Source organism: Neopsephotus bourkii, unplaced genomic scaffold, assembly GCF_033783945.1.
Source record: "Neopsephotus bourkii isolate Nb327-2 ecotype Australia unplaced genomic scaffold, CSIRO-AGI_Nbou_v1 NB_547, whole genome shotgun sequence".
Taxonomy (NCBI): Eukaryota; Metazoa; Chordata; class Aves; order Psittaciformes; family Psittacidae; genus Neopsephotus; species Neopsephotus bourkii.
Genome location: NW_026901048.1, coordinates 2,302,406 through 2,328,457, shown reverse-complemented (window position 1 = coordinate 2,328,457; position 26,052 = coordinate 2,302,406). Strand labels below are relative to the sequence as shown.

The following is a 26,052-nucleotide window of genomic DNA, read 5'->3' as shown; positions in this document are numbered from 1 at the left end:
AACTGGAAATTGTTGTAAGAAGGAAATAAATAATCTGTTCTCTACACAAAGAATAAACATGTAAGAAATGACAGAATGCAGCTGCTGCTGCAAAAAAAGAACTGGATACTAGGCTGAATACTGGGAAAAGGTTGCTAATGATAAGTCTTCTAAGGCCCCAAAATGTATTTGCCGAAGTTTTTAACAGAAGGTTGGACAAACATCAGTCAAGAATGCATTTGGTGTAGTTAAGCTTTCTTTGGGAAAAGAGAATAGATCAGGTGATCAAAGCTCCTGCCCCGTTTCCTATGGTTCCCTGATTACAAAGTAAAATGCAATCCCTCAACCTAGGAAATGTCCAAACACTAAGAGTTGCCACTTGAGCTTCAAAGCCAGAGTGGGACCTGAAAGTGATGCACACCATTTGTATGCTAATGAATTCTCTCATCTCTTTTCTCAAGCCATCACACATAGTTCCTCCTCTCAGCCCCCACTTCTCAACTCCTCTCCACCTCCACCCCATTAGGCCAGGCAAGTGCAAAACAGGGCATCTTTCCACAAGCATACCACCCTCTCCCAGTAACCTCCACACATTCTACCACCTTATTCAGAAACACAACTCCTGAAGCATAATGTCATGTCTCCAAGTGGTACCTTTCTATTAGACCCAAGCTTCTTAAAAATGCAAAAGCCAAACCTGTGATACAGATCACACATGGGCTTCAAGAGGTAGCAAGTGGAGGGTTACATCCTCTCCTCTCTACATCCCCCACCTCACCAAAGCAAGCCACATGACAAGGAGAGAAAAATAAATGCCCTTTACACTATGCAAAATGACTTTACATCTCCACAGTAAATTATGCTAATTAATGTGAACTCAAAATGGCTTAGGGCTATTCTAAAGGATACAACTACTTCAGATCCTCTGCTCTGTTCTGAGTTATTCCTAGGTTGGTCAGAGACTGTCCACAGAAACATTTCTGCACCAGAAAAGGCCCATGCACCAAAGTGAAGTACTGCCATGCTTCTACATTTTGAAAACCAATTAATTTAGAAAGAAAAAAAAAACTACATTTGATCAAAGAGTATGGTGAAATATTTTTTTTTTAAATTTCAGGTTTTAATTTGAGAAGGAAAAAAGAACTTAACCTAAATGTAATCAAGCTGTTTTGTCAAGAATAAAAATAGTTTCCAGCAGATGTGTCTGATACAGAAATTTTGTATCTTTGAGATTTAAATTAATCAAATTTGGTTTACATTGATTAATACATTCAAGAGTTATTAGGGAGAAACTAGACAGTGAGACTGCATACGTGTAATTTCTTTTATAAGTCATCTTCAAACTTAAACAATTTAAATAGTGAATATTTCAATAAGATATTTCCTCTGTTAAACCAAAACCATAAAGAATTTTCCCATACAATCCAGTTGGTCATTAAACTGTCCTCAAGGACAATTTTATCAATAAAGAATATCAAACAAAACATTTATCACACATGCCATACCCTACCTGGCTTGTCAACTTAAGTACCACTCTAAAACATAGATACATGCTGCCAGAGATCAAGAGCTCAACTGATTCCTAAAGTAACAAAACCAGAAAAAGCAACCTAAATAAAATGGAACTGGGGGAGTAATGGGTGCCCAATGGGACAATGTAGTCTGATCATACTAGTCTGCTGCACAATGTATATCAGAGGCAACAGGTACTAGGAAAGGAGAAAAGAAACACTTCTGGTTTAGATTATTTTTGTTGAAACTACTCTGGCATCATGATTTGGTTCAGTGCCATTGGATGCACGTTGCTGTGAAGTCATTTTAAGATGAAAATTAGAGTTACTTAAATAGAGAAAAAAATTGGAAAGAAGTATCAAGTTTGAGAGTATCTAAAATTCCAACAAACAGTGCTGATCAAAAGCAAGAATAAACGATATTTGAGGTCGAAAATCCTAAGTTTCTAATACAGAAATACATCAGACAAGTTAAATACCTAGCATCCCACAGATGGATGGAAGTTATAGTTGCACAGGGCTCAAAACCAACAAGTCTGCTGGCGCTTTCCATTTCCGACAAAATCAAAACTAAGCAGAAACAGCTCTTTCTATTCGCCTTTCAAAAAAAATTTGACTGAACAGAGATGCCTATAGACAGCTCTTTCTGGGAAAAATTAACCCCCCCAGATTACCATCTCTTTGAAGCAGAAGCTGTCTTTTACTATACACATGTCTAGGTCTACGTATAGTGCCATGAGATTCCAATTCATATCAAGGGCTTCCAGGCATGCTTACATAATGGCAACTAGTAAACATAGGAGACATTGCACGTCCCTAAAAGTGCAAGTTTCATATAACTGCAAACAAAGAGACTTGCCATGTAGCTATTGTTCAATTTTGAACAGTAGTTAAAATATCCTATTATAATTTTAAAAATGGCAACATTTTAATAAGCTAGAAATTCACATTAGAGAAGACAGTCAACAGATTATAACGAAATCTACCTCTTCTAGTTAGATACGATGTATAAAATCTCAGTATGTGATCTGTTAAGGTCATAAAGGAGCCTACAGCCTCAAGGTCTTGTTCACAAAGCAGGCAAGACTGGCAAATACTTAACAAGAACTTCCCAGGCCAGGCCTGAGAATTCACAAAGATGGACTCCAGTTGCAGGCTTTGAAAACACTGTAAGGAGACATCTACAGATGTTCATTGCTGCAAACCAGAGGGTTTGCTCCTCAAAAGGGCAGTTTTGCCTTTCAGGATTTACAAGTTCACTTGACTGTCAAAGCTCTTAAGTTCCTTTCACAGACTTTCAGGAGTTTCCAAGTTTACAACTCTGCAAAAAATTGTGCAGAGTTTGCATTTTCTTTAAACTGACTGCAAAATAAATACACAGTGTTCACAGAGATTTCGTCCTCAACCAAAGCCATATTTATTTAAAGATGCTCATAAAATTCTGCTAGCTACACCCTAGAAAAGTTCCGATCTCTTGAATCGTGCTATTGGAAGGAAGATGGGAATAGTTTGCTTACATCTTCCACCTGAAGATTCTGCAACTGTGTGAACTGCAGTTCTGTTTCTTCTTCAATTTTTAAATAGTTTTCACAGTCAACATCAAATAATTTGCAGGTTAAACTCAGATATTCATTCTCATATTAATTAGTTGTGCATCTTTGAACTAGTTCACAGGATGCAATTTCAGCCAAACCACCTCTTTTTTTTTTTCAAATTCAAATAACTCCAGTTGAGTAACAGATTGAGTATGGAACATAAACTTTACCAAACTGATTAATTTGGAAGATGTCAGATACTGTTTACATTATATGAAATTGTATACCAGTTGTAACTGCAATATATGCCAGATAAACAATACTTCTTGTTTTCCAGATGTCTGTTTCTTCCTCTACAGGCAGCAGGTATGTTTTCAGTAATATTTAAACAAGGTCAAAGAGTGTATGGTAGAAAACAAACACTCTTCTTAAGACAGATAGAATATACTGCTTCTTACCCCTTTTCTTCAGGGCATTTTCTCTGTGGCTGAACAGGATCTCTGGCTATGATGCACCCCTCTATTCACATATGTAAACTCTCATGAGCTGTCTTTGCTTCAGGAATCATAATTTTTTGTGTGGTGTGAAACTGGCATAACAACAAGATCACTTCCTATCTTTCTTGTTACATAATGCAGGCACAGCAGGGTTGAACAGTCACAGTGTTTCATTGTTTCCCATAGAAAATCTTGAATTAAAAAAAGGTATCTTAATGAGGAAAAGGATTTGGCACTTCCTGGGAAATGGTGCACGACAGAAGAGATTAAATTCTTTGGCAAATGCAACATGAGTTTGGGTGGGGAGGGGTTAAAACAGAATTAGGCTAAAGCAGGGTTATTCTGACTTATTAGTTTGGTTATATGGTATGAACCCTGTTGCTTGCACTGGAACCAATTAAAATGCCTAATACGTCAGAGTGAGGATAAGGCACGTAGCACCTAAACTAAAAAAGTTTTGAATTTGCTTCTTTAATCTGTCCCATGTGTCTGTCCTTCTTTCATGTAAGTGTCCCGCTCTAGCCATTACATTACAATGTAATTATTACATTACAATCATTACAATGACCTTTAAGTTAAAATCCGCCGTCTGCGTAACAGTACAGCTGTGAGAACCTATATGCTTAAGACTAGAGTTGCATAAAATACACTCTGCATTGGAGCAATGTACAGTCTTTTTAGTTTTAAACAACAATTAATGAAATTGTCATGTTGAGAGAAAAAGATTTAGTCAGGTTGAGCAGGACATATAAAAATGGAGCTCCTTCTCTCACTCCCAGAGCCACTCATTCCCAATTGAATAGTGACAAGAAAAATAAATATATTTGTAATGTTCAGTATTCTATAGCTTTAAAAATAGTTCTACTTGTGTTGCAAAGCAAGCGCTGTTTACCCTCAAGTCTTTAAACCAGGACTAATCACAACTACAAATAAAAAATGAGCACTGTACTTGGACATTAATGCAACCTATAATTTTGTCATGCAAAGTGTTCACTCTTTGAAGCTACTTTTAGACAACATCCTTACAGAACAGGGTTTTTCTGGTTTTGTTTACCTCTTGGGTTATCACCAATGATATTGGTTTTGCCATTCCAGTACCAAAGCAGCAATGTTGCATCACGCGATCCTGAGAGAATGTAACAATTTCCTCCAATATAGGACTCAGAACGAGCAAGACAGGTTACAACATCCCAGTGTCCAAATATTACTTGCATCAGTTTACCTGAAACACATAAATTTTATTGCTTTAAAACTATGCTTTCATTCTTTCTAAGGCAAACCACATATATTATATTCAGAAATATTTTCTTTATTAAAAAAAAAAATTCCAGAAAGAACTATACTTAAGAGTACTATTTTTTTTTCTTGATTTGGTGGAAACTTATTTAAAAGTGCAGTAGTCCATACAGTCCATACAAAAAAATATTTAGAGTCCATAAATTTTATATGTTTTTCAAAGGCCAATCATGCTAGAAGGTTTTTTTAATTTTATATTCTTACCTTCACTTTAAAGACAGGAAACAGAATGGGATTCTCTTTTAAGACAAGTTTAAGATACATTTACTGATAAAATTTACTGATGAATTTACTGATGAAATTAATTAAATAGTAAAAAAAGCAAATTTGATGATGATTTGGGAAATGGAGTCAGAAGTTACAGAACACCTAGGACTTGGAAGAAACTGGTAGTGCGAGAGAGTCTTAGAAAATATATCATATGCAGCTTTTGAGCATCTCCTTAAACAGAGAAAATGAGATTTAGATGAAAAATTACTCTTGTACCCAGGTTTTTCCATCACCATTTAGACACTTGCCAATAATTTTTACCAGTATCTTTCCCTATTGAGAATTTTAGAAAACCTCAGAAGAAAGACCTTTAAAAAACTCTCTTACCCACTGCATATAGGACAAACTCTTGTACCACTGGTAAAAGACATAAATGTTAAAAAGAAAAGCCTAGGCAGTTAAAAATGAACCATCCAAGAGTCTGTATAAACATGAGCATGACCATCACCTTTTAACCTTAACTAGATAGGACAATATTTTCAGGAAAATGTAAATTTGGATCCACTCATGCATATTGGATTTGCATGTGGGAGAGGAAACACATGTAAGGTCACCCACAGTAGATCTCTGCCAGACCACCCAGCCAGAGCCTGGCTCCTACACAGTAAAACACATCATGTGTCCTGCCAGCAGCATACGTGACCTTATGAGATGAGAATGTAAGCACTAAAATCCATCTCACTGGATTTACTGAAGGTTAGTAACTGCAGATTTTGTAGAGACAAGACAAAAGATACATATACGCACATTATGTGTGTGTGCCTACTTGACCCATTCAGGTAACATTGGCCAGACCAAATTCTACCTCCAATGACACACAGAAGTGTGATATGTGATGCCATTAATGCGTGACCTCAGATTCCTCAGCCCAAATGACCATGCACCAATTTTTGCTTCAGGCTGAATAAAGAATGAGGAAGAACAGAAGGGGAAAGAGTGATGGCTTTGGACGGATTAAAAACACAGACTGAAAAAGAAACAGGAAATGCAAACTTCTGTACCTGAAATAAAATCTTCTGAAAAGGTTTTTTTTAAAAAAATAGCTAGCAACATGACAAGTAGTTACACAAATTTGACTTGGGACTCAAATTAAGCACATCGTAATAAAATATTTTGATGCATGAATTAAAAACAATTAGCCACTCATTTAATATGGCTAGTAGGACACATTTTATAGTCCTCAGTACAAAGGCATTGTGTTCATATGCAGCCATTAAATAACGCTAATGGTAGCAAATGAGTTGAGGGAGTGGTTCTGAGGAAGGAACAAAAATAATATTAAAAACTTGATTTGTAACAGAAGATCAAAAAGGTAACTGCATTAAAGTGGAGAAATCCAGGAAAGAAAGAAAAAACCCTGAACCAACGAAACAAAAGCCAAGCATGAGAAAGATAAGAGCATCTACAAAAAAGGGGGAATGAATTACTTTAATATATGAAAAAACAATAGGGTCACATGATGAAATTTAAAAGAAATCTGTACATCAGATTTAAAGCACAACACTGACAAAACTCATTAGGCAAGTTTAATCCTCCAAGAGAAATTGTGAAATGAAGTTCTATCACATGAGCCTTTTCTGACTGGAGGGTGCAAAATCCTGGAATATACACTTACTGTGCAGCTCTACCTTGTACCAGAACAGAGAGTAACTCAGGGTTCAAGTCTTTCACTCATCTGGTTGAGTCTGTAATAGCATTCTATAGCGGTCACCTCTGCACATCATGGATTTAATTTGTGCTGCAGTCACCTGACTGTCTCAGATGCTGACCAGTCAATAGATTCAGAAAAAGTTACTGAACTTCACAGCCAGAAGCAGTGAAACATTCACACACCTCATTTTGGCAATCTACAGAAACATCTTACCGGGCATATGTTTTCCTCTGAAAATTCAAGTTGTCAATTACATGGTTTAGATTTTAGAAGAATTTAATTATGTGATATATTTTTCAGTTGCACAGCCATAGGAATTCTACTACCTGAGGTGATTTATGCTTTTAGAACACAAGTTTATGCTATAAACATTGCAGAGTTATAGGGATCTCTCTTCCAATTATATTCTATGTTTATAGGTTCTGTTCTAGGAGGCAAACATTTTTTGAGGCTATTTGTTTGACAGTTGTTTGGGTAGTTGCACTACCATGTTAGTTTTACTTAGTTACTGCACAGCTAAGGTTCAATAAATTCCATCACAACAAAAAATAAGCTTTTGCTCTTTCCTATTAGTAAAAATAATTTTAAAAAAATTATTAATCTCGTAAGTTCCTCAACTTTGTTGTACCCTTTTATATGAGTTGTCCTGTCTACACAGGAATATCAGACTCAGGTAGCCCTTCTTGGCAGAACACGTTTTCTAGTTATTGTTTTATTTGACAGCTGTGCTAAGGATAATTAAAAGAAAAGTAAGGCTCAAGTCTCTGTGCTACTCGATCTAAAATGCTGTCTAGAAATCATTCCCACTGCTGGAGGAAGGTTTTATTGTGCTTCTGCTATACCAGCTGTGCTGAGAACCCATGATTTATGTTAAAAGTATTTCCTGTTAAAAAAAACCCCAAACAAACCCAAAATCTAATAGGAAAAAAGTCCCCTTTTCCTGTGAGTGCTAAAACGTAATTTAATTCAATGCTTATGATCACTTGCTGTTAGGCATTACTGATCACATCCCTTGCTGTTCTGTTGATTTCAAAGTATTTCAGTACTACAGTCTCATTTTAATTCAAAGCAAAATAAAGTACATCTGAATTCACTTGATTTATGCTAGAGCTAGAGTTTCTATACTGACAAACAGGAGACACACAGAAGACCCAAATCTTCTGCAACTCTTTTGACAACTGTATTTTGGTTTATATCATAATTAGCTATGCTAGTAATGAGATGCCTGGGGTTCTTGACTTAAACACAGAGGACATAATAAAGTACTTGTAGTTCAGTTGATACCGGACAAAGCCACCAAAATCATACAAGTTCCTTCTATAGGTGTAAAGTAAAATATATCCTTTGACATAAAAGAATTATCTCCCTGTTCATATAAAGCAAGAATAGACACTGACAATTAATCTATTACCGCTAACTTTTCTGAAGATCTACTTTAAATTCACAGTTTTATGTAAATTTATTTTCATCAATGAGAAAATGAAACTAAGAATGGTCTAACAAGATGTCTGTATAATGAATTGTAGGCATTCAATATGAATTAATTGGAACTTCTCATTTATACTTAAGGCTTTAAAATTGCAAAAAAATGACAGATATGCTAAAATATACCATGAGATCTCATTTTAACAGATTTTCATTAAAACCATCCTGTTTTGTTAAGCATTTTGGTTTGCCAAGTGTGAAAAAAACTATTAACTAATATATTTAAGAAATGATGACAAACATGTAGGATATTCCCTAGGGATTAATAACCTACTGGAAAGCTTGATGGCACACACACACATTAACCACACTGGGTCATTAATCCGAAAGAAGTACCTTGCAGTGAGGTTGCTATTCCCATTATAAGCTAATGAAAGGGGAAAAAAATCATACCTATTTTTTCTGGGGCTCCATGGCTTTTAAATTTCTATAGCACTTACATTGAAAAATTCTTTTCTATTTAGCATGACACATGCATGACTTCAATGGTTTGGATACATGCCAGCTGACAGACTAATTTAACTGTTGCCCATTATATCGATCAGTTTATGTTATATGAAAGAATTTAGTGGCTCCAAATCAATTTTTCTATTATAGTATAGCTTTCAAAGGCTTTCATAAGTATTCTTTCGCAAGATTTCAAGACTTCACTTCTGTTCCTATTTTGTGGCACTTGCCTGTACTTCCTAAAATTATCAGGCATTGAAAACCAAACAGTTAAATTCAAGTAAGTATTCTAAGAAAAATTAATTCCCTGGGCATGCAAAGCTTCTTTTAGGTTATTCGCGTATTTTAAAAATACATTACCTGAGTCAGTAGAATAAACTCGGAAACTCTTGTCCCAGAAGCCACAGACCAAGATGTAACGATTATCAGAGGTGATGACAAAACATTGGGAATGCACCTGAATGCTTTGATCTAACAGGTCAGTGATTTGCCTCCTGTGCATACCTGTATTGCTGGCTGAGCAAAAATACACACAAATCAAGAAATTTTAGCATCCACATTCACAGAACAAAAGCACATTTTAGAAACTAACATTCACACCAAAACTATTTCTCATTGCTGTTACTTGGATTTTGTGGCAGGGATATTATCTTTCTACTTTTACTATAAAATATTCATTATACTTCTTGGAACAATGCTAATTCCTTCTGGTATATATTCTAAAATAGGAGAATTCCCTTCTTTAAATCAAAGATAAATGAAAGATTGAAAAAAGGAACAATAAATAAAAATGTAATAAGCTTCTTTCCCCCCTTCTAGTATAGGAAATTAAGAAACAGGTGAAAGGAATATAATTAGAAGACAGTACATAAACATATATACTATATAGTGGCTCGAATGCAGACAATATTGGAATTATGATTTAAAAAATGTACACAAGTTATATTTCATTGCAAGCATTGTATTTAAAAAGAGTACCTGCAGTAAACATCACTACCATTTACTACTTTTTTAAGCATTGCACAAAATTTAACCATCTTATCTCCACAATCTCCTTTACGGTTGAGAGAAAATATTCACCCTACTTTGATCACCTGCTGTTTTATTTTCCCCAGATAATCTTGCTTTATGAACCCACAGAACGGACAGGAATCAATTACTGAACACATTTTTCATATTATACTTTGCCCTTATTAACTGATGTGTATGCATTCAGATATATGGTTTCCTATAGATATATATCATGAAAATCCCACACTGTAGGAAGAACTTTTAATGTGCTGAGGGAATCTGACTCCCGTAACAGGCAAGTAAGTTCTCCTAGGCCTGGGTTTGTCTTCCAACTGCTCAGAACACCATTACTTCCATTCCCGGTGGTCCCCTCGACCTTCGTGTCCTGGTCTTAAGCTCTTCTTTACTCTTTGCTGTTTACTTTCTTTCCACTGTCACAGGCTAGCTATCCCCTTGGGCTTATTTCATATACTGTATATGAAATCCTTTATTTATTTATGTTTTCACTACATTTAAAATGTTGTTACACTCTTGTCCATATGGGTAGCAAATAATTAGCAAGGTATTGACACTTCCTCTGCAGGTAACACATAAAAGGGCCTTGACTTCTGCTGGGACCACTCCAAGAATAACAACAGTGCACTATAAATGCACAGTGAAGTGTTCTGTATGATGAAATAATGGCAACACCCCAAAAACATGCTGACTGATACATTTAGTGTGGATAAGATCTTCAAGAAACTTCACCTCAAAAACTGGTCTAGAATCAATGCCATATTAGACACTGCTGGCTTACATCTTCCTGTGCAACTGGAAAACAAGGACAGCAGGAAACTCTCTGTATGACTAGGACAGCAATAAGATTCCTGCTATAACCATAAAAGTGCAATTTTGTGGTCCTCTTAGGTGCCATTTTTAGGTAAATGTGTCTAGCTGCAATTAAAAACTTTTAATATTATCTACGTAATTATTTGCTTATACCCAATGATGTTACTAAACAGTGACAAAGAAAGCCTTAAACCTTTTAAACTATGTCCAGTGTAATCCCAAGGCTTATTAGAGATCTATTGTACAATCTATTAAATGAGTTTTCAGAACTGTGAACATTAATTTTAAAGGTGTTTATACCAAACAAAAGTCAAAGTATTTTCTAAATTAAAGGCAAGCCTAAAAATGAAATTATAATTTTAAAATTCTTCACAATATGTAGAAAAATCACCAGATAGGCCCAATACAATTTTGGTTGTGGTTTGGTTGTTTTTTTTCTGGGGTGTTTATATTTCTAAGGTCTACCTGATAGCAAGTTTTAAAGCAGAATATACATTTCCTTTTCCAAACAATTTTCAGATAAAATCTATTTCAGGAAGGTAGGAGAGTTATAGCACATGTCCTCCTCACTACAAATTACAAATATTGCATTATTCAGATGGGAATTGATTTTAGAAACTTTGGAAAAACATTTTATCAGCTCTATAAAATGGTTTCATATGCCCACACTGTTCCTGATTTAATTATCATAGAGCTTACCCAGCAAAATGGCTACACAGCAACAGTCTGTATCTACAGACCTATACAATGCAGTTCCTACTGTGATCTGCATATTGGATTTGAAATTAATTCTCATTAGCTGACAGACCTGTCAATCTAACTTATCCAGACAAGTTCGGTTTTGCTCTGATTTTTTTCATGCTTATATAATTGGTCACTTCACCTCTTTTTCACTTAAACAACCATCCTGAAATGGACAGTTTTAAAAACAGAGCTAAGCTTGAGGTCTAGTAGAACTGGGAGCAGAAGGAATCCTGTCTTCTTTGCTCCTGTGAACTGTTCTACAGCTAGAATGTATTATGGGGTTAGGTTGTTTTGAGTTTGCTGTTTGCCATGCTGCAGGCTTCTGAATTATCATCAAAGTATGCACTCCCCAAAGTTGGATCTGTAATGAAAGAACTGACCAAACTAGCCATACTAATGGATAAATCAGCTCTATATAAACTAATAAACCTCTATAATAAAAAGTCATGAATTGAATCTATTACACTGAGCCACTGAATAAAAGCCATTCCTCTGCCCTTTTTAATAAAAGAAAAACATACACAAATTTAACTAGTGATGCTGATCAAAAGATGCAATACCCTTGAAAAATAAATACTAATATCTCAATACTAAAACAGAGTGGGTAATATATTTCAACTTTGAAAACACTTTGCAATTACACATTAATCCCCTCAGCCTGAACAGCAGGTCTATGAAGAAAGGATTGATCTCCTTTAATGATGAAACCCTGGCACCATGGTTTTATTTTTCACAACACGGTGCAGTTAAGAACCCCACTGTTATTATGAAAATTTCCTCAGCAAAGGAGCTCCATCACATTACCAGTGCACCAATTCATCATAACGTGCCTCTCTCCTGCTCATCAACAAGTCTGGGTGATGAAAAGATCCAATATTATCCTGACAGTACTTCATGCACATTCTCAATCACACATTATTACAGCATCCATATTAATTTTCACTGACACGCGTCCTAGGCCTGTTCAAATTAGGCAAACCAACGAGGGGGAGTTGATGAAATACCAGCATAGCCACAGCTCATTGCATTCCAATTTGCATGCAAATGGTTTATCAGGAAAATTCCATTCCCAGCAACCAGCAAGTGAAAAACAACCGTAATCTACACTTCAGGGCCACCATACAGAGCTTAATGAATCGCAAAGAGAGAAGGAAGTGACAGACCTATGAGAGGATCGATTTCCACTGGCAGCTGGTAAGGCTGGTCTTGTACAGCACCTTGATGAGCTGGAATTTAGGAAAGAAGATTTTAAAACTTTGCAATTTTTTAATACGTGAAGTCACATACATTTTATAAATCAAAGCTATGTCCTTTTTTTAACTATTAGAGATTCTTCTGTATCAAATGAATTTAAAAAGCACACCAAAATTCCAGGTGCTTTTGTGGGCTGCTTATTAAACATTTATTTTAGATTAGTGCTATTCTGAATGTATGCCATCAGCAGCAGCTTTGGTCCTCAGCCATAAGCTCTAGCAGATGCTTTACTGGGAACCTCTCCTGTCGCAACAAAACAAAATTAAGTGGTAAAGAGCACTGACAGCAAAATGTAACAACCATCTGCTGACTGCAGCAAATACTATATCCCTCTTTACTTTTTAAAGCTCTGCTTTCTACAAGTGAAACACAAAGGACTTTTTTTTTTAAAGTCAGTTTATGATGCAGACAGGGAAATCTCATAGTCATCCAGTATTTCAAGATTCATCCATCAACAAAACCCATTTATTTGTAATTTTGCATAGAAGTTAATATATAATTCTGCTGACCTACATTCCACCTGGCACCTGGCATACCAGTGAAATGCCTACCTCCTGAATTTTTCCTTCAGTTTTTTAAAAAAAAGGCCCTTTTTTTCCCCCACAGCCTCACTGAAAACAAACATGCAAGCAAACATACTCTCCTCCCACAACAGACCACAAGACATTCTTGGAAGTGGAACAAAAATAATGGATGAACACTTCACCGGTGATTTTTCTATCTTACCATCTGAAGCTTAATATAAAAGTCAGTATCAATAGAAGGGTTTCATTAAGTAATTGGTAAGTCAAAGTTCTGCTGCAATCACTATCAGAAAAAAATAACCTGACAAGATGGAGGTATCCTGCTGGGTACCAGTGCCACTACATGCTAGCAAAGCCACCAAACTCATACACAGAAGTAGGAATGAGATATTTAACTATATATCAGTGACAACATGGCAACTTAACTTTTTTATCATGATGCCTCATTAGTAAAGATAATGCTAAGCCCACAGGACGAGATACGGAGTAGTAATGATATCTGCCCTCTATCCTAGCAGAAGTCACTTTGTTATAAAACTTGAAGGCAAAAATAGTGAAGACTAGTTTCAAGAGTACATACCCAGGTATCTTAAGCACAATACTCCATTAACAGCCTGCAGCTGATCAGTGTGCTCTCAAAAAAGTGGCATAAGGTGGCTTGTTACCAGGTTTTATTTCTGTTCAGTTGCCTTTTGTTTGTTTTGAATTATAGGTTTTCTTGAGCTTTTTTTTAAAGACAAGTGTAAAATACCTCTAAATGGAAAAAAAAATACTTAAAACAAAGCTTATCGTTCTCAGTATTTCAGGAAAAAAATTAAGATCTGAAGGTTTGTTCAACTCAAACCAGTTAATTACTACACTTGACAATTGGTTTCTTGCTCACAGATCACCACCAGCAGACTTACAAGAAAATCAAAATCAACTCCCACCACTTTAGAACCCCTTCTTTTCCCATGACTGTTGTTATGTCCACAAAGACTGTTTTTTAAAAGCCTTGAATATTATATACCCAACATTACACATCCAAGGTATGAGAGGATATTGCTGTCCTCCTTTCAAACAAATCTCAATAGCCCCGTACATAGGTCTAGACAAGTGCTTGTTTCCCCCTTTCTTTTCAAGCATTTCCTAGATGAGTAAATTGATGCATAGATGTTTACAAAGTTGAGAGGTAATTTGTGAGAATTAGGGAAAAGAGTGGGAATCATCTGGCTTTTCTCAAAATGTAGTCAAGGACCACAGATCCAGATTTCTTAGTAGGTATTTCAGTGACGTGGGTATTCCTCTGCTGCAAATGCCTTCTAGTTAAGTTATTTCAGTAGAAGTTCTTTTTTTCCCTTTCTTGAAAAGCCTTTGACAGGATTTACTGCATAGCACTGAAATAAACTACCTTTCATGGCTTGGGCATCAGACTGTCAAAGGAAGAAAGAAGGATGAATATCTTTAAGATTAGACAACATTAGAATTGAAAATAAAATGACAATGTTCTCAAGTCCAACACATTTTTAAAGGACAGCTGATTTGACTGGTTGCTATGCAAATGGATATATTGTTTTTCTTTCATACTCGCAAATATATAAGCACCTAATAACTTTGAGATGTTTAAGTTACAGGAGATACAGACTTCCCTACATCTTTAATCTTCTAAGCCTCATTAGAATGTGGCTTTACCATCAGAATATGGTTCTCATAATCAACTAGAAAAAGATAGCAGAAAAGATTTCAGACAAGTTCTACATGCTTTAAAACTTGTCTTTGATGTGATATGGTTCAGACTTCCAAGTGAAAAACAAATTAAAGAGCAAGAGTGTGACTTTATAATGATCACAGAGTGATATACAGTTTTTCTCTTTTTGCATAGTGCCTGATGGCCTGGAAAGCAATACATTGTTCTTACAAACCTTTTGTGTGCTACACATTTTACTACACAATAGTTCAAGTTAACTTTTTAAGAAGAAATTAAGTCCACATGTGAAGAGCATGCTGTGTCAATGAACTGGACTTAGTCTTGACATGTTAAATTTAAAACAAATCTAAATGCAATGCAAATCTGCAGCAAATGCAGCAAATGATGCAAAAAGAGATGGAAAAAGATGCAGCAAATCTGGAAACCGACAATAGAAGTACTGCTTGATGGCAGTGGTTTCTTAGGCTACTTACTTTAATTTACTTACCAGGAAGATTATGCCACTTGTTTACAGCAAATAGCCTATTTGCAGTAACTGTGATTACAGCAGGAGTGGCCAGACCAGGCTGGGTGTTGGCTGCTACATGAGCGACAGGGGAGTTGGATGGGAACTTCAGAACCATGATAACATCCTGTTGAGCTTGGTCTGTGAACATCAATGGACTCTGCAGGAGGAGATACTGTTGAGTGCACACGACAAGAACCCAAATACATGGGAAAAGAAAACATGGGAAGGAGAAGACAGGACAAGAGACGGAAGATTGGATTAAAATACACAGGATCCAATAGCAGCTGCAGTGAAAAGCAAATGCAATAATTGGATGGGCTTGTGGAAACAACCATTTTAGGCAGAAAAACTTTCATGTACACTATTAATCTGAGAGCCTTGTTAAGCACAGAGTGTCTATATGCAAACTTTGCTACAGATCACAGCAGATTAAACCAAAAGTTTCCAATGACCTATCTCTGCCAAAAGAATTCTCCTTCATATCTGTAGAGATAGTATGTCAAGGAAAGCAATGCCAAACTAGGAGGGAACACACACACAAAAAAGTGAGCAAGAGAAATTCCTGCTCCCAGAGATTGTCTCAAGTTCCATTAAATTGGCAGACTGCAATTCTTTGCAAACCAGATGAGAACATGAAAGCACATTAAAATAAACAGATACACACATGCACTAGATATATGTTCTGTATATATTTCTGGTGTACAAAAATAAGATTTATGAATGCAAAGTAGAAGACTTTACTGCAAATGTGTTTCAAAGGACAAACATAATTAAATGCAGTTGTAAAGAAGATAAAGTGGACGTGACTACAGACGCTATCCTGCACTGTTTCTAGAAATACTGAAGGGAGGGAATTAATCCAGACTCTCATTTTCAATATAATATTTTTAAGTTTTTGTTTTCTAATTTAGTAAGTTGAAAAGTTTAATAACTTTTAAACTAAGCTATACTAATACTGCTTCGAAGGTTGAAATGAAATATTGAGGACCTTATCTCTGGGTATCAAACATAAGGAGGAAAAGCAAAACTTAATATGTTTGTGATAGTGTGGCATGCCTAAAAAATGAGAACTCCACTGAGATGCAGAAATACAACCTAGTCACCAGTAGCCATATTGCTGTAGTATTTATAATTTTCTAATAACTGAAATAGAACACTAACGAAGTGTTCTTAGCTATTTTTCAACTGCAGTATTTCATTACATACATGTATACGTAAGTGCATACATTTAATGTATATTTATACAGAACTAATAAAAAAATTAAATACATTTGCATTTTTATCACTCCTTTTTAAAAAGTTATTAAGAGTACTTAGAAAAACATATTGCTCTATGAATTCCTATTTACAGTCTTTGCATAAAGGTGTAAATAAAAGCAACTAATAAGCTACCCAGACACCCTTCTGAGCAAGTGGCTAAAAGCCAATCAATATTATGAGTTAATCCTCCCTGGATGCTCATTCAATTAAAGGTGTCAGTAATGCCTCATCTGATGTGGCCTCAATTAAATCCAGCTATCTGATGGTTGAAAACACAAGGGGATACAGCAACAGCAGCAAAACCAGACAAATAGGCAGCCTTCGTGTGACTGCTAATTGCTACACCTGGTGTATATTATGGCTCATGCACTTAACACAGCAAGTGGTAGTTTTGAATTTGGCTGTATTCATGCATACATGCATACACACACACACATGAAAACAGAAAACTCAGTAAATAATATAACTAGAAATAATTCGAAATTGTGGTAGGAAAAAGATCCTTGCTGCATTTCAGCTCCAGGAACAGTACTTTTAAAACCACTTAATATAGTACCATTATAAAAACATGTATTAATAACCACAAAACCGGTCAAAGCAAGTGGAGAACTAAGGTTTTTTTTTTCCTGTGTGTACCTCAGCCCCCTCAAAAAACAGGAGGTAGAAACAGAATTTCTTTCATTACATACTAAGTCTTTACTCATTCAGCATCATGAAAAATATTATTATAAAACCACACAAACTGCTTCCTGGCATAAAATTTATTTATATAACAATGGGTCTGACAAACATATCAACAATCAACTTCTCAAGTTCCTCCTCTTCCTGAAACAAATGCCTCTAAATTAGAGCAAGTGCCTAGTGCATGGCACCATGACAGATGGATACACATATGGCATGGATGATGAGGGTACTTGGACTCCCCAGCATCCCTGTTAACAAGGCTCTTCTGAAAGGGAGAGCCCCATGGACAGCCCACTCAAGTCACTGTAGCGGTCTGCAGCCCTGAGACACTATGTGGGAGGTGCAATGGGCCAACAGATCACAGATCAGCACAATCAGCTCTGTCCATCCAGTGCATGGGATCCCAGGGCATGATCACAGCTGTCAAATGCAGCATGTGCAGGCTGCAGAAAGGGAGGTGGGGATGGGGGACAGTCAGCTGAGCAAGTCTCAGGTACAACACATCATATCTGAGAAAGGCTAGTAGCTCAATTTGACCAGAAACTTTACGTTTCTTAGGCATCCACATCACAAGGCTCGTAAGCTACTCTGGAATTATTTAAGGGTTTTGTGTGATTTTTCTAAAACTTTTTGCGCTTCAGATATATTTTTAATTTAATGATCTTTGTCTGTTTAAGTAGGACATATGACTTACAGGACATACAAGAATAAAATGTCTTTTCTTACATTTCAGTGTAAAATGTTGATCTTAACAATAACGGAATGTAACCTTTCGAAAAACTTGTGAATTAGCAGACCATTTGCTCCACTTTTTGGAGTACCACTTAACATGCACAAATGATATTTTAGACCCAAGGACAGCACACAACATGATATGGAACGTAATCAGTAACAAAATAATAGTTTGTATAACAAAATTATATTAGACACAAGTAGAGGTAAAAGGGAAAGCATGTTAATGCTCACTGCCTGGATTTTATTACCCTAGCTTTACTGAAAAACACATTTAGTCACATTCTTTGCTGTGTAAGTTTCAGCTCATGAATTCCTAGTAATCCTGGTTTTAGGGGAAAATCTATGCCTGAGGGAAAAGACAAGGAAGTTCCACCTCCTAAATCCATGCTTTTTGGGGAATCTGCCAAAGATTAGCTAAATTGTCTCCATGATGACTGGCTCTCACCTGTACAGGTATGGTATTAACAAAACCAACTGATGAAGTGTTCTTAGATTACACTGACAAAAAAGGTCTGTACTAGAAATCAATACAATCCTTTCAGCAATAAATAAATAGTTAAGCACTGCATACGCTCTCAGTCACACAAAATCATTACTCATCTGCTGCTTTAAATAACATAATTCCATGACCACAAAAAAGCAAAGCAAAGTGATCGGTTCTGTAACTTTAAGATAGCAAAGGAAGTGAATAAAATAGCAGGTCACAAAGAGTTAACATGGTACTTACCACCTGCATGGCAGAACTTCTTGGAGGATGTGGTTCTATGAGCAGTTGGGAAGGGGTCTGTCCAAAACTTCGTATTTGAGCTTCAACAGCCTGGAAAAGGCACAGGCAGGTTTGCATGTTAAGAGGTGCTAATTACAGGGAATAGAACCGTAACTGTCACCTGAAAATGTCATTCCACACTTCTGGTTTGTTTCATGTTGAAAATCAACCCCGTGTGTTCACTGTGGGGCTAAGTGCTTGGCACTGGTACTAAGAATGAGGTAATCATTTTAGTACTGTGGATGCTATTTCCATGAGAAACTCTGCAAAACCTCATCCTGCTCAATGATATTAAACAGAAACAAGCTATTATAATCAGAAACCCTCTTTATTGGCTCCATTTTTCCTTTCTAACACTGGCCTACCCTGTTTGTATCATAACTCAGAAACAAAAGTTAACTTCTTAAAAGTTTCCATAGGTATTAAGTGTTCTGTTTTCTATTTAAACTCCACTGCTTAGTTTCACAGCATTAACTACAATGAAAGCAATACTGAGCCGTTTTCTTATTTTTCTTGTTTATTCAAACAAGCAAACAACTTTAGGATGTATTTAAGTACCAACAGCAAAACCAGTATGACATATGCAGCTAAAGGAGAACATGATATATTTTATATATATTGATAATGATATATTGCAACAAACTTTTTTAAAAAACTTTCTCTGTATCTTCAGCAACATGCTTTATCACTTCATAAGGCATATATGAAAATCCCATCTCATGCTCAGAGAGCTCTTAAAAATAATGATTCTGAAACGTGTGAACTTCTATCTCTTGCCTACATACGTCCAACTCATCTTCCATGTTGCCAGTTATTGCCCACTGGCTTAAATTAAAAATTAAGTAGTCAAAATTCAACAAGTTATTTCTTGTCAGCCAGCCCTGCACTATCCATAGAAACAGGCTAATAATAATAATAAAAAGAAAATCTTAAATCATGCATCTTAGGTTAAATCTCTTTCATTGTGAGCTGAAGTAAATAAAACTACTTTGCATTTCCTGTGGGCTAACAGACTGCATATGGGCTGATACTTTAGTTTCTCTGCTACACAGTGCATTAAGCCCTACATTCTCAAAGCATCTAGTGATGCTGAGTACCAAAGGTGAGACATTAGCAAGTCCTATGTTCAGAAGAAGTCCTGAAAATCAGGTCCTTCAAAAATGTGTTTAAATGGCAAGCTTGAATGCTGAAGCACAAAACCACTAGCCATTTTTTAAGCTACTAGAATGTGTTTTGCTATCAGAGATTCTTCTTTTTCATGGTTCAGCATAACTTGAGGCTCCTTACACTTCTATTTCCTGTTCTATTTTAGCCTCTCATTAACATTTTTGAGACAATGGAATAACACTTATGCTGAACTTCTTCTTACAAACAACTATTTTTAGATAATAATAAAGACTATTACTAGGACACAATTTTTTCCTCTTACAGAAATAACAAAACCCAAAGTAGAATACACCTGAGGCCTTACAATCATCAAAAATAATCATTCTGTGATAGAAAACATGCCATCTAAAACACTTGACCTTACTACATTTGGCAGAGCTTTTGAAATATCTGAACTCACCACAGGAGGAATTGCAATTACTCTATGGACAGATTCTAACATTCTTGTACAGTCTGGGAAGCACCTTAATCTTCAAAGAACTGGTGAATAAGTAAGTTTATCAAAAAAGCTGGATGAAGTCTGACATACAAACACAAGCAATTTAACTAGTGCTTTTTGAGGAAAAGCAACATTAAATTTGTGAAACACTAAAGCTCAGTAAGACCATCAGAGTCCCCTTCCTAGGGATGAGACATGCTACATTAAAATTCAAATCTGGATTTTATGACTTGAGATATCAAGGGAATCACAAGGGCATAGAATTTGAAGTCCCTTAAGACATTAGGCATTAACAAAGCAACAGCATACTGGTCAGCAGCTCTGCCTTCTCCATAAAAAGCTGTTTGTTTCAAAAAATGCAGATTAAAGAAATGTGCTTACATTTACTTGCAGAATAAGCAGAACATTTTTACCAGCAAATGGGAATTCTGCATTGCATTGAGGGTAAAACTAGAAAAACACAGAAGAAGCAGTATGCAGACAGTCCTGGATGTCCGTTATTCTGTGCTTGTTAAAAACTTTAGACCAAACCTACCATCTACAGGAGCCACTACTTATTTCCTATAAAATACATATCTGATATAATATACAAAATTAATAAAATATTCTTGAAGCACAACTTCCAGGCATTTCTTTTAGAGCTGAAAACAGAATAAAAAGATAAACAGATAAAAAGAGGAAATAATAAGCTTCAGATTGGTTAATTTCCTAATGTATTGACTTATGGTCAATATAATAACTTCCATTCCCAAATTGCCCCTGTCTAGCATTTAAAGGGAGTCAGAATTTTGTTCTTCCCATGAAATCTGATATGCCCTTTAATTCCCAATACTACCCCTAGAAACTATACTCTCTCACATAGTGCCAGTAGTAAGAAAGGGAAAATTAAACACAGGATACCTCATGTTGATGCACAGCATTTCAAATACTTCAAATACATTCAGCATAACAAGACCCCAAACTGATGTAGAAGAAAAATGAGATGCTATAATGCTTTAATCAATGAAAGATCAGCAGTACAATGCTGTTTACCATAGTCCAGATCTCAGAGGAACTCACTACCTTCCAGCAACATAAAAACTGGAAGAGACACAGTTATGATTCCACTGCTTACTCACATACATGATGCTTACCATAGTCACTTTCCTAGACCACACAACAGCAGCAGGAGAACAGCTATTGTCTCCCACCCACATTCAGTGCAGAAGAGCATCCCTCTGGGATGTTAAAAACAAGTACAAAATATTCTACTCAACCCGCAAGTAGAAAGCCACTGCCTGCTTTCAAGTAGTGTTCTGTCAGAACTGGTAAAACTGCTGACCAATGGGACAATGATTTTGCCAAAGTCTGCCTTAGAGGACCACAAATTCTCTGTCTTTAGTCTTTAACAGACAGTTTCTACATCCATGTTTACGATCTAGCTTGAGTTTGGGATTTAACAGTTTTGTCACAAACAAGTCTTTTGGACTCACTAGGTTCCATCTGGTCCTTCCAAAAATATGACAGCCTGCATTTCCAGGATTCCAATATTCCCCTAACGCAATGTTTTCCTTTTAGCCAACAGAGCCTGTAAAAATCTATATTCAGATCATGTCCCACCACAAGTAACAAAGTTTCATAAAACATCAAAAATACGTAGAGTAAAAGCACAGGTATTCTTATCTGTGTGTCGTCTTTACTGATGTCTTCAGAGATCCAAAAGAAATTTGAAAAACTGTTGAGTAAAAAAGCCTACATGGACAACTACTTCTAGACACAGTGGCTAGATTTCAGCATAAAAACTTTTCACATTCCTTTTAATTACCAAGAAAAAATGTAAAGATTTCTTTATTAAGCTTCAACATTTCTTAATTATGGCCAAGAGAGTGTACAAGCAACCCCAAATGATTTCTTCCTTTTCCCAGATTGTATTCAAAGTCAATCCAAATGTCAACTTGATGTTCTGATGATGTCTCAGTCAGAAGAATCACATAGAGAAGGATGCAAGATGACCTCCCTCTGTCAGCAGAAACATGTGATGGTGAAGCTAGAATCAATCCCCAGTCTCTCCATTTACATAACAATGGAAAGAGAAATACAGGGCATTGTAGCCACCAGATGTCACTCAGACTTTTGTTCAACCTGTCAAAGAAAATCTTCTCCTCAGAGAGATAATTAATATCTCCCTTAAGGAAAAGGACCTACCACTTACCTGAGAATATAAAGTAAAATGACCATCAGTCAAGAAGCCATCAACTTTCTAATAAATTATAGTACAGTTTCTAACTTTTATCTTGAAAAATGTATTACTAGCATTAGCTGGTGTTACTAAGACACAGCCAGCTTCTTCTAGTGGCAGAGGAAGGGCATGTGTTGTCACATTGCCGAATCCCTCTGGAACATACAACCATTTAGATTATTGTAGGCAGAAATATTTAGGAAATTTGCACAACTAGTTTCACATCTATTAAAGGCACTATTTAACTGGATAGGAATAATCTTTGTTTGAAAGATATCTTTAGTTCCACAAACTCATCTGTGAAAGCATTCTGCCTACCACAAAGTAAAAGATAACATCATTCAACATTTTGTTTCACTTCTTCTCAAATATCTCAGTAAAATAGCCTTCTTCCTGTTAATCCTCTACTAAAATAAAACTTTGGTAAGGTCAGAATTGTTCCAGATGCTACAACAAGAAGTAATAAAATTAAAGAAGGGTACTAACTCTTTTCAATAATCCACACCGTATACATCTCAAATCATACTTGTATGACAAACGTGTTATTTTGAATGTTAATTAAAATATGAAAGCCATCAGAAAATTTCACAAGTTAGCATTTACCCGATTACCACAACAACCTGGATAATCTCATCTTTTCTTGTTGGGTAGGAAGGGGAGAAAGGGAATAGGGAAGTAAACTGAAAGAGGAAAAGTAAAAAAGCTGAAAACTTGGCTTAGATATAATGTAGTTTCTGGCCACTGCTAAGTATGTGTATTTTCAGCCTCTGAACTTACCCTCTAATCTAACTGTGAAGAAAGTTAATTCAACAGTATGCAGTACCCACCAAATACGGCTGTAAATTTTTGGGGAAGGAGGGTGATGGGGAGGTTGAACATATGGATGCACTTAAGGTAAAAACAGATGTTTGTTACTTTTCTTTGCAGCAACACTCAGAAACTAAGTCAAAATTGCTTTTTTTTCATGTTTATGTCTGAAGGAACTATAAAATTAAATATGAGGGAGGGTGGGTGGAAGGGAAACTGCAGTGAGTGTCACAGAGAAAGAATGAAACAGTCTTTAGTTTTGAACTCAGATTCTGAAATGAAGGCCCATATAGTTAAAAGGCAAGACATACACCATTTAACTCTAGATTTAAAGACCCTTAAAGAGACTAGCTCAGAGTTGCTTTCATCATGCCTGCTCAGACACAAATGTCTGAGAAGTCTAACGGCAGGGCATTACCCATACCTGAACGCACAACCTACAACCTCACCGTTTGTTACAAAAAGGCTACTTTCAGTCAATGTGCCTTTACAGATCTACACTAAAGTATTTCCAGTTATTTCTCAAATCTGTAAGTTTTAATTGCCAAGCATTTTAAAAGCCAGGTGAAATAACATCATGCATTGTAATTATTCTTCCAGCATACATGTTAGGGACAGAAAATGTTTTGGGTTCATCCTCCATGTTTCTACACAGTATTTATGTCCAGAAAATAAGAGCCCTTGCAAAAATAATTACTTTGGCTCTCTGCCGTTCCTACCTCACTTTTCAATATTCAAAAAGGTTTACACACATGTTCCTCAGTGATTTCTATTGGCTTGAGCAATATGCAATTATGATTACTTGCTTTCCCTTTCCTTCCACCCAGATGTTGCTTTACAGCACCAGAGAACACAGACTATTTGACAGGTTTCCCCTCAGAAAGCCTTAGCAGCCAACTGACTAGCTCCTTTCCCCATGGGACAGTGATTAAAATCAAGCTCTGATAACAAGTGATCACAAAACCTCTTCTGACCAGATAGTCAGTCCTACGGTAAGAGTCTTAGTTAAATTCCTTACGAACTATAGAAACACAGATAACACTAGCTGGAGAACAAGCAGGATTCATAACAATAACATAAAATTGCTGGAAACGGGCTAAAGATTACAGAATAGAAGCAGAGAAGGTCTTTGTAGTACCATCTCCCCTGGTTTCATAACAAGCCCTGTTAGATCAAGATTGTGAAAAATGGGCAAAATGCTTTTCTGACACAGGCAATGTATATGCTTGCTGACTGTACAACTGCCCTAGGGATACTGCACTACACTTGACCCAGGGAAAAAATACAGTGCTCAAATGTTAGTATCGTAAATTCACAAGCTCCCAGGCATTGAAATAAGGTGAGCAACCTAATTTCTTCATGCAAAACCAGAAAAATCCTTCTCTTATTTCAGCTTCACAAATCAACTCATTTATACTGAATCATTTTTTTTTTTTTTTATCATTGCTCTATTCACTTAATGTACTGCTTTAAACAAAATTACCTACACTAGCTTTGAAATCTAGTAAATCACAAGGAAGGGAACAACAAGAGAAGAAAGGCTAAAGAAAAGATACGAGACCAAGAGTTACATACTGTTCTCTAGGTATCATTAAACATGACTAAAAATGCTTGTGATATACCTCCGTTAACCAAGCAGAGTGTAAAAGATGCCTGCTGCAGCCCACTAATGCAGTTACTACTTCAACTGCAGCAACACTGGTTTATAGGTTCAGAGCTGAAGCGGGGCAGAAATACTGTCAACAACCTGCAGGGAGGTGGTGGGGGACATCATTAGAGTACACTAGCACGTTGGTCTGAAATAAAAAGTGCGTAACTTTTGCTTGCTGTGGTGCATTAGGGATATATGTAACAAAACTGAGTATGCCTCGTTATACAAAACAACATAAAAAAGTATAAATGAAAGCCATCACATATAAATGAAACAAGGGTCTTTTACTTCCTTCCTTATAGCTTTCTTGCAAGAAACACATCTGTTGTATAATATCTGACCTCCTTTGCCCCTTAACTTCAGTTCCTTCTGTCTGTTCAAAATACCACAGTTGTCTGTTTGGAAGTTGCTTACTAGTCTAACCACATGTAAGTCCAAACCACTAGATACCTGGGGGGCGGGGGGGTGTGTGGGGGGGAGAAGTTACCTACACAATTTTTTTTTTCCTCAAAGCTATTTGCGATTCAATGTATGAATCACTGAAAAGTGCAGAAGGGAGCACAGCACAGGACACCTTCCACCACACCTTTAAAAACAAAGACACTACCCCAGCTCTTAAACTACATTAAGAAATTTTCTGTGAGAATAAATTAAAATTAAGCCTTTTTGTCCAGACAAATCAGTATGACAATTACGTGGCAGTCATTAAAGTGAAACAGGAAGTGACCACAGCTTGTGAGAATACAAAGAGATCCCCCTCAGGGCTACGCAAGTTGCTCCAGTCTGAATCTATGCATTCCAGGCATATTGGACAGAGGCATAGCATGGCCTGGCTGCAATCTCCAGTTCACGCAGCTGTCCGTCTACCGCAGCGTAATCCCAGCTGCCAATCTGAAAGAAACCAGTTAGTCAGAGCAGACACAACCAACAGAAACAAATGTCACTCAATAATGTTCAGAGGCACTGGGTTCATGGATAATTTCAAACAGTATCTCTATCTGGAGCACTGATGTGCTCATTCAAAACACCTAAATCTTTGGCTACTGGAAAGAAGCAGATAAAAAAACTAGAACTAGAAAAACAGGACTGGTAGTACTT

At 36.3% G+C, this 26,052-nt stretch overlaps 1 protein-coding gene across 3 annotated transcripts in view; it reads right to left on the bottom strand.

The window, feature by feature from the left end:
* LRBA (LPS responsive beige-like anchor protein) overlaps window positions 1–26,052 on the bottom strand; it is a 400,194-nt gene that overhangs the window by 24,711 nt on the left and 349,431 nt on the right. For 2 of the 3 annotated variants that reach the window (XM_061350996.1, XM_061350997.1), the window contains exons 48-52: window positions 18,634–18,723; window positions 15,207–15,399; window positions 12,418–12,480; window positions 9,032–9,187; window positions 4,577–4,744 (exon numbers count right to left, since the gene is read on the bottom strand). In XM_061350996.1, coding sequence (XP_061206980.1) covers window positions 4,577–4,744; window positions 9,032–9,187; window positions 12,418–12,480; window positions 15,207–15,399; window positions 18,634–18,723 — 670 coding nt within the window. The remainder of the gene's footprint in view (window positions 1–4,576; window positions 4,745–9,031; window positions 9,188–12,417; window positions 12,481–15,206; window positions 15,400–18,633; window positions 18,724–26,052) is intronic. The other variant, XM_061350998.1, reaches the window with a different exon arrangement.